The sequence below is a fragment of the Penaeus japonicus genome, unplaced genomic scaffold (assembly GCF_977035675.1).
Source record: "Penaeus japonicus unplaced genomic scaffold, GWHDUDI00000001_assembly GWHDUDI00000021, whole genome shotgun sequence".
NCBI lineage: Eukaryota > Metazoa > Arthropoda > Malacostraca > Decapoda > Penaeidae > Penaeus > Penaeus japonicus.
In genome coordinates, this window is record NW_028234423.1 from 29,886,950 (window position 1) to 29,896,949 (window position 10,000).

The following is a 10,000-nucleotide window of genomic DNA, read 5'->3' on the forward strand; positions in this document are numbered from 1 at the left end:
ATTTTTACTTGTCTCTGTGGAGAGTCCATGCAACTTTCAATAATATCTAATTAGCAATCATAATCGTTGCATAACAAGAAGCACCTTGTTTTTTGTTTTTTTTTCTAGATTACCAGTTCTTTCTGCTGGTGTGAAGTGTGCACTCCATATACATATAAATAAATTTGTACATTGAAGGTATAGAGCTCTACTTAACAGCAACTACATAATGATGGGTTTTATGCCAGTTTGTTAAATGGTATTCAATAATGACTTTGTCAAAGGATTTCTGAAGACTAAAAAAGTGTGAAAAGTTATAAAAATAACGGCAAAATGCAAAGTAGTTCTACAAACTATCTAAATATGAATGTGTAACCTTTCTCTTCTTAAATCTTTGACGCTTAGAAAAATAGCTTATATGGTAAATGACTTAAAAATAGCTAAAATTCAAAGGAAACTGCCCATTTGTTTTTTGAGAAGAAACCTTCAAACACTTCAGCTTATTGTTAGATTTAATAACAATACCGTAATTCATAACATTGTATTACTCACTCATTCTTATCTATTAAGTACCTTTCCAAATTACATCCTATAACATAATGGTCTACACAAAGGCTACTGTATAAATCATTACAAAATTGCTTCACTGACTTCAAAAGTACCTTTGCAGTAATTTGTATATATAAAAAAAAAATACATGGAAAGTGTACCTATGGGAATCTGAAAAGTTGATCAACATACATCCTTCTTTTCGAGACAGACATCCCCTTTCTAATCTTACAGCAAGTTAGTGCACTATGACAAGCACACTGTTGTAATAAGTTTTGAAGCGTATGTTAAGGAACATTTGTAGTGGCACGTCAGCATCCCTGTACTCTGCACAGTCGAATTCAGCATCATAGTCTAGCGTCTCTGTATACATGGGAAAATACAGGCAGTACTTTCTCTCTTAATTTCTGTATACAATCAAAGGATGGCCCTCCAGATAAATATATACAAGAGAATTCTCTCTTTACTGTGACCATCTAGCATCTATCACCAGAGATGGCTGGCCAGATACAACCTACATAACTATCATCTTGTATTCCCTTGCCGTGGTCTGATTTACGTGTCACTGCAAGTTGCTTAGAGCTGTCTGCACATGCTCAATACAGTGTTCCACTTCATCGTGGTCTGAGCGACACTGTTCAAGCCTGAAATTAGAGTGGGGATTTTATGTTAATATTGAATCTGCAGGGTTTCAATACTATATAAATTTACGACTTGATTCTCATGCAGAGAATCAGGAATAATAACTATAATAATAATAATAATAATAATAATAATAATAATGATAATAATAATAATGATAATAATAATAATAATAATAAAAAACTTGATCTCATGAAAGTACAAGGCAATCTTAACAAAGCGGTATCCCCAAGTATTTTTTCAACCTTGAGAAATCTTTCAAACAAATTTAAATGACATCCCATAGAAGAAGACAAACGTAATAACCTCTTACTTTTTCAACAAGTTCTCCAGCTGATCTCTATTCCACTTGACTTCCTTGAGGCCTTGGAGGCAATGCTGTGCAAGGGTTTTGAAGCAGAAGCGCCGGGTGTTGTTGTGGTGAGACGCATCCCACTGGGGTGTTGCACGGACGTATGACCATGCGATGAGAGTGTAGTCAATAAGGCTCGACCACTGCTCGGCCTCTGCCAGTTGCGTGCATTGTTCCTGTACCATTTTCTGTTGATTGCAAGAGAATAAATAACTTTCTTATGAATATGAATAAGTGATCTAATAGGTGTGATTTCTTCTTTTGAATATCATTAAGGCCAGTAAAGCTGAAGAAGTGAAGTGAAGTGAAGTGAAGTGAAGTGAAGTGAAGTGAAGTGAAGGAGAGTAAAGTAAAGTAATGTGAAGTAAAGTAAGCTCAATAAATACACAATCCATCAGATTCCCTGTGAAATGGATTCCCATTAGAGAAATGCCATACCTTGAAATTAGACAAGTGTGGCGATGCCTTGTTATAAGCTGGGGAGTCGGTCTTGGAGGCCAATCGCGACACTGGCAGCGCTTTGAAGATGCACTTCTTCTGCTGGTTCAGCTTCTCCTCCATCTGCTTCAGGTCGGGCTGGGGCAGAATGTCTGATATCTCCTCTGAAATAAATTGCAAAAGACATTTCAAATGAGATAAGGATAAAAGGAAAAAAAAGAGGAGAGACGTACATTTAAAATACAATACTGTAAATGCCAATTTTGAGAGACAATAACAAGCAGAAAGATATCAACAGCAAGAATGAGAGAAGGATGGAGACTGTGAAATTGAGAAGCAGCAGGAGAGGGAGAAGGACGGGGAAAAAGTGAAAGTATGGAAGAAGAGGCAAAAGTGGGGGAGAGAGGGAAAGGGAACAGGAAGAATGAAAAAGAAGGAAGGAGACAGTGAAAGAGTAAAGGAGAGGGCGAGAGAAAAAGTAAAAGTATGGAAAAAGGAGATGGAAGGGTGGGAGGGTGAGTAGGAGTGATAACAGAAAGAATAAAAAAAAAGGAAAATGACAGTAAAAGGGAGAAGAAGCAGGAGAGGGAAAGAGTGAAAGTGTGGAACGGCAGAGAGCGAATTCAGAAGAACCACCAACCTTTTAGCTCTGGATGCCTTTCTAAAACACTGTTGAGGACATCAACCAGCTGATGTTGTGTCAGTCCCTTTATGGCAACCTCTGGTGGAGACTGTACAGGTGAAACTGTCAAACTCCGGCATTTCTTAACAATGGGCGACATCTGCATCATCATCTGAAAAAAAAGTTTATGTTAAATAAGACAAAATGAGGGATCTCAAAAGCATGATAAAAGAATGAAGTAGATGACATTAATGATAATACTCTACTGTTGTGCAAGATAAGTGATGAAGAGGAAGAGGAAGAAGAGGAACAGAAGAAACTTGTACCTTCTATAAACTAGATGATTTGTTCATGTATAGGGAGAAGCTTATTTTACATAGTTTAGTAAACAATAACTAATAAAACTAAACATACATTAAATCAACATACAAAAGTGAAAGTTCATTTGGCAAATAATTTCTGGAAACCTCACAGTTGTGACCTGCTATCATCAGCTGATCATTATGGTTGACTGGTAACCATGTGTAATCTCTCTCCTGTTAACAATGCATTAGTATATTGAGTTTCATCACTTGAACAATCATTTCAGATGTTTCTAGACTGTATAAATCATGGCTCCTTATGTATTCTGTTATGTGTTTGGCAAGGTTGCCTCCATATGTTAGGCATCGTTTGTTTTTGTTTACATCATGGATGATACAAAGCAAGTATAATGAATACCCTTCATCCAAAAATAATTTCTAATCTTTGTTTTAGAAAAATATCTGTTATAGCTAACATTATTTTAAGACATTGCTGATAATCTGACACGGTTTAGATTCTTTTCTCCACAAATTTATAATCTCTATGAGGAAGAAATTATTTCATTACAACCGAGATCCTTCACTGATGGTTGACTTGTCGTTAACTAGAAATCAAGATTATAAATATTTCCTTTACTGAATATATATCATTTACATATGGTGAAGAAAATGAATCCTTTAGAGTTAGACATTACTGTGAAGTCATAAAGTCATATCAGAAAACTTACAGAAAGTTTAGTACTGTAACTGGTCCTTTAGTAAGTACATCTAACACTTCCTATTACATGAATAACATTACGATCCTTATTCCCCTCCTCAACATGACGCACCAAACATACCCGTCTGCTCTCCAGGAGTTCCTTGGGTGGGGTGTCACTAAGCTGCAGCCTCTTCCTCGGAGACGACCGGAGGACAATCATGCCCTTCCCCGGAGACCTCTTGAGGGGGGTCTTCTCCATGCGCTTCACGGGGCTCTCTATGGGGATCGGAGACCACTCTAGGGGCAGGGATCTCCGGCCCCTCCCACGGATGACGAGCTCATCGGGTGAGGGCGTTGGGGAGAGGTACGAGGAGGGGAGGTTGACTGTGGCCGACCAGGTGAGGCCATTGGCTGGGTTTCCTGTGTTGGTGAGAGAGAGGCAGTGTAAATATCATACAAGCATCTAACATATGAGGTATCTAAAAAAATGAGTATATCATTTGATATCAAAATTTAGATATTACAATAGTATGAACTTAGACCAAAACTCTAAAATGTTGCACAGACTGTCATAAAAAGGATATCATTTCTTGAGTAAATTCAATGTGCATGTAATAATAACTTATTGCTGCAAAGGCTAAAGTCTAGAACTTTAGACTTGATATGTATACAGCAGTAGACAAACTAAAAGTGGAGAGAACCAAACACACTTTGGTCAACTATCTCTAATTTTTGAAAACACTGCTCTGAGGTTTTCTCTTCTTACAACCATGTCTGTCAGTAAAGAAATAAAGGAAAAGTGCCAGTTCTTCATATACATGCTTTAGTAAAACCCTAGTTTCCTTGGAAAAGATTATGTCATTCCAAATGGGTTCGTCACTGTTGTCTTCATGTTGGAGCTGAATTTCTGTCAACATTTGTGCTAAGGGAGGCAGTGCAGCATCAGCCACGGACTAAGGTTGGAGGCCAGGGGATGATATAATCTTTTTATCGGTGCATTTATCTTTCTGAATTCTCCAATGCAATTGGACCCCATACTATTCTATTAACCTAATATAGCACTTTTATGTTAACATTGTTCTAAAGATATCGGGCATATGTGCGATACAAGTTTTCATCAATTGTGGGAAAACCTCTAGACACAAGGACTTAACTATAAGGTTTTCAACCTTTTTGAGATCATGGCAAACTGTTGTTTCTCTAACCACATCATCTGCATAAAATGTATGATAAAAAGAAGTTGCAACATTGTACCTAATGCCTTTGATACTATGCAGTAGCCACTTTGGAATTTTTCTCCTTCACAGTTGTGCCTCACTTAACCATATATTATGCCATGGACCATTGGTTGGGAACCATTAGAATAGGATAAAAATTCTACTGGGAGTATGGGGAGGGAGGGGATTTATAAAATCTGAGAAAGAGAATAATCACATTCCCTAACTCATTACATTTTATTCTTCAGGTCTACAAAAAAAGAAAAGAAAAAAAAAAGGAATAGGAGAGTAAACACATTTAACTCTTCCACTACATGCATTTTTCGCATAGTTGGATCACTTTCCCACTGCATCTATCTTTTGTTGAAAATACAAGGTAGCTATTCCTACAGTTGTGTTATTAATGCATCATACCAAAAGCTAATTAGTATCACTTAGGTAATATATATATATGATAACATGTCTGGAAAAAATAGAACACACATAACCCAATCCCGACGGGCCCGGCAAGAAGTGGCAACCCCCTACGCCGGGCCTATGCAATATTGCATCGGGAACGTCACACTGGTGTGTCGCCCCATCATCAGGCATTCAGCCGTCATCATTGGGTTCAGATACCCAGCCCTGCCTGATTATTTTAAAATGTGGCCTGTCTCGGAAAGGTTGGGTCATATGCACCAAGATTGTAACTTAGATGCACTGTTGCTATTTACTGTACAATTACTATTAGACTGATATTGTTCATCTATATAATCTAAGCCCATAATGGAACAGTCTCAGTGACCAGTCATCTATCTGATGTAAATGTATAAAAGCAAACATAATATGTCAAATTATGTTTTATGCTTTTCTCATGAACATACAAGGCATTTGAATTTTGATCGCAACAATATACAACTCATTCCTGTATTTTCACAATGAAAAGACAATAAGAGCCGAAAATATAGACTCATTTAGATCTACTGATCTTGTCATTCAATAATAGCTTTGTGAACAATATGTTGAATAAATAAATAAAAGTGTAAACAGAGAAATATATTAAAATTAACTATATTCTATCCACATCTGTAAGAGCATTTGACAAATATGTTAATGAAGGAATCAAGATGCAAAGATATTTACCCTAATTAAAATACCTAAACAGTAATATTCTTCAAACTTCAATCAAAAATTTGATTATCATAAATCCTCAACCATGCAAAATAATCATTACAAAAAAGTGGCTGAAGTAGAATAAAGTTGGACTAGGGTTGAGTAATAAATAACAATGACAAGGTTCAAAGTTATTTGAGATTATCTTCAATATATTTTTTCTGAACTTTGTTTACATTGCCTGCACTCCTCTGTGTGTGCATGTGACTATTCTGTGCATTGGCTTTTAAGCACTACACACCTATGTACTGTAACATGAGGTGACTTACAGGAAAAGAGTAAAATTAAGTAGAATTAGCAGCAGCCATTAACCACTTTATAATGTCATATCTACAAATACCATATTGCATATCCAAATGGCAAATTCATGTTTTTACTAATATCACAATTTCTATTTTCTAAAAATTACTATTTTAAATACTTGATTCTGGCCTAAAACCATATGCACAAGCGTAAATGTTTATGGCAGTAGACTCATCTATTTGTGAATGTAAAGGGTTTCGGTGGTGGTTTCTGTCGTGATTTCCGTCTAAATTGCAATATCGGTGGTTGGGGGTGTGTATGGGTGTTGGTGGGGTGAGTGAACCATTTCGTCGCTTCCACCAAACCACGAATTTGACTCCTCCTTCGAGGCTTTCATAGTCGTGGATGGTGAGTACCCAAGTATGAACAGTCACTTAGCTCCGATGCCCACACCTGTGTGCACCTTTTGTAAGTAATTCTTATTGTTGATTGTAAATCTATTACATTCGCTATGCATATAAAACCATGTTGTTCTTTTTATGATAATGTAGTTATAATTGTGTATACAAAGTTCAGAGGGTACAAGGCTATGTAAAAATCTGTGTACGTGGCTGCCCCCAGTGTTCCATTTTTCAACCCTAATTTTGTGTACATAATCAAATATATTTGTAAATATATTGCTAGAAACAAGATTTTTTTCTTTTATTCCTCGAATCAGTTAATCACCCCAAGGACTATATAGGATACAAGTCATTTAAAAGAACCCCTGACAGTGAATAATGCTTTCCAATGACATATTTTCCAGTTATTCTACAAACACATAATTAGCATGTAATGTGCAAAGTGGAATCTCACACATACAATGGATTAGACAAAATATCTTAAACTAATCTGATCCTGATTTGTTACATGTTACATATCTGAAAATAGCATTCATGCCTTGGTAGTCCAACAAAGGCCAGCAAACATCCAGCATGTACATTCTAGCAACTCTATTTTGCTTATAATTGCACGAGTTCTTTTTTTCACGTGCCAAAGGTGCAGTCATGTCTAATGCTAACCCACTATCAGGTTTAAATTAAGATTGTGGGCATTTCCTCACAAAATCATGTGAATTTGGATTAAATAGAGCCAACAAAATTATTGGTATTATCAATTATTAATAATATAATCATTATTATGTTTTGAAAGTTATGATCAACTTTGCTATACAAAAGGTTTATAGTCATCTTTTTTTTGTCTGAATTCCACAGCTGATTAGTTCCTGTAAAATGTCTGTGTTGTTAAGCTCTTATCTACAGTCTGATCATGATCTATAATCAGACTTGTTCTTCTGTATGGTAATGTTAAAAAATGTAAAACAAGGATCACATTCTGGTCAAAGTCAAAAACAGCTTGGTTTTGAATAAAGCCTATACAATATTCTGTTTTTGTAACACACATGTCATTGTTTACATAAACTTAACTGGATCAATTTAATCACAGTACATCCAGCCATGATCAATTAAGAGTAAAGTATACCCAGCATCAATCACCTAGCCATGATGCATCCATTCTGTGATACCAGTAATGTTCATGCAACAACTCATTTCATATGTATATCAATCTTTAGTTCTGAAACCATGTCAAGCCAAAGCATCACATGACTTGTTGTGACTTTGGGCGTCTGGAAAATCTTGGTCTATTTGTCATACAATAACCACACACTCTACAAGGTGCACAATGTTTAGCAAGGAGAGACACTGCCGCTAATCGTGGGTTACAACACCAACATCTTTATCCCACTGCAGAATAGGTTTGCTTACCCACTCCCGAGAACAGGAACTAGTGTCTCCTGTGCTACACCCCAGATGGGTTTTTATTTCAGCGCGAGGAAACTTCATGCATCATATCGTGACCTTTCACACTCTCTTCCATTCATTTGTTATAATACTAGAGTTATATTTGTCTTCTTATTTGTGTTTTACTATATTGTGAAACTTATTTGTGCTAAATGACTGGCTTTATCAATGTTGCAGTGGTCTAATATAGCAGTTTAGGGTCCATATCAACTCATTTCTATAATCGGTGCAATAGAAGTATTGCAGTTTTATGGAAGGACATAGAGCAACTTTATTTTTTTGTATTTGGGCATTTATTGTAATAACTGCAGCGGTCATCATTAGTTATAAAGACCCACAGCAATCTACTCCACCCCAACATTAAAAATGATGTGATGACTATCGTCTTGCACGTCATTACACCAATAGGCCAATTATCCTGATTCAAATATGTCATGACAACAGTTCACAATGGGTTAAGTGGATGATACAGAAGGGCATGATCCTAAGAGAATAGTTGAATGACACTTTTCACAACTCCATCTGCTGGACCAAGATATCCCAGAGATAAATATGCCTGGGAATGTCAAACAAAGGGCCACGGTAACTCTAAGGCTACTGTATCAGTAAAGCAAAGGGGTTTCTCTAAACATTCAAAGATAACCCTGAAGAATATGATACTATTGTCATTGAAAGCTGGTATCAGTATTGCCTCGTCTGTAATAGTGTGCTACAGGTTTCCATGATAAGACTGTTATGCCCATCTGCAATGTGTCTTTATCAGGTACTTCAAGGAGAAGCCTGAGATGTTTGCTGGCCAAAGACAAGCCTGAATCATGCTCTGCCCACAGATGATTAGCCTGCTCTAGTCCATGTGGGTCTTTGATCTAGCAGACCTTCTGTAACTGGCTATATGGAAATATCATACTGAATAATATGAATAACATAATAAATAACGTAAATGAATAACATAAACATATCATAGAAGAATATCAGGAACTGACAATATATTTCTGAAAATTGTTGGTCAGGACAAAAGTGACAGTAATATGTGAAGAAATATTACATCCATGAATTAAAGATTATGCAGTGTTACTCCAAATGGCAGACCAAAGCTTTTGAAAATTATTTTACCATAACACTCTTCAAAGCAGTCTGAGGGCATTTGCTGCTTAAGCCAAACCATGCATTTTGCATGATTTAAATGGCATCTGGTCTTTCAGAATACAGCTTGCATCATATCCATATTTTCGTGAATAAATCAAATGGCATTTTTGTCTTTCACCCATACCATTATTTATTAAGTCTTGAACAATTTCTGTAAAATTCCTCCCTCTTTTACACCATAAGACATACTCATTGTATCTGGTAAATGAGTTTGACATCTCTGTGGTCACCTATAACTGAACTGTATGACCATCTGCCATTCAATACGCAACTAAGAAATATAAAACTTAAAACACAAATGAAGGTCATCACCCAGAATAGGACCCCAAAGGGATAGAAAAAAATAATATATAGTCATAAAGAAGAAAAACACACATAAGTATATAACACAATTTGCATTTAGTAAATATTAGATAAGGACACTATTGCTCCTTGAAGTCCAGTGCTCTACTGAAGAGGAAGTGTTGTCTCCTCCTCCCTCCTCATTCCAGCAACAATCAGCTGATCAACACTGCGTATGTTCTTGCAAGACGAGAGCTTTTAGGCCTCCCTGGTGATTTATTGTTAAGTAAGGTACTAGAGCAAGCACTATCCTGCCAGTATATGGGTGGTGAAAGTGTGTTGGCCTCTGCCGAAGAGAGGCTACGAGCGGAGGCCATGGCAATCACTTGACGCTGCGAAACTCACAAGACGGATTTCGAGACTTTGGGCCACCCAAAGACCCGTTCCAAAAGCTACTGCGGGTGCCTTCAAAATATTTACCAAATTACTTACAAATAAAAAAAATTAAAAAATGGAAACAAAAAAAGAAAGGGAA

The 10,000-nt window shown here is 36.6% G+C and overlaps 1 protein-coding gene across 1 annotated transcript in view; it reads right to left on the bottom strand.

Moving 5' to 3' along the window:
• The window catches only part of LOC122242151 (uncharacterized), an 11,465-nt gene that overhangs the window by 546 nt on the left and 919 nt on the right, over nucleotides 1-10,000 (bottom strand). Inside the window, exons 2-6 of the mRNA XM_042999377.2 lie at nucleotides 3,724-4,004; nucleotides 2,601-2,754; nucleotides 1,961-2,124; nucleotides 1,484-1,710; nucleotides 1-1,172 (exon numbers count right to left, since the gene is read on the bottom strand). The exon at nucleotides 1-1,172 is cut by the window's left edge and continues 546 nt beyond it. Of these exons, the coding sequence (XP_042855311.2) occupies nucleotides 1,091-1,172; nucleotides 1,484-1,710; nucleotides 1,961-2,124; nucleotides 2,601-2,754; nucleotides 3,724-4,004 (908 nt within the window). The 3' untranslated portion in view covers nucleotides 1-1,090. The remainder of the gene's footprint in view (nucleotides 1,173-1,483; nucleotides 1,711-1,960; nucleotides 2,125-2,600; nucleotides 2,755-3,723; nucleotides 4,005-10,000) is intronic.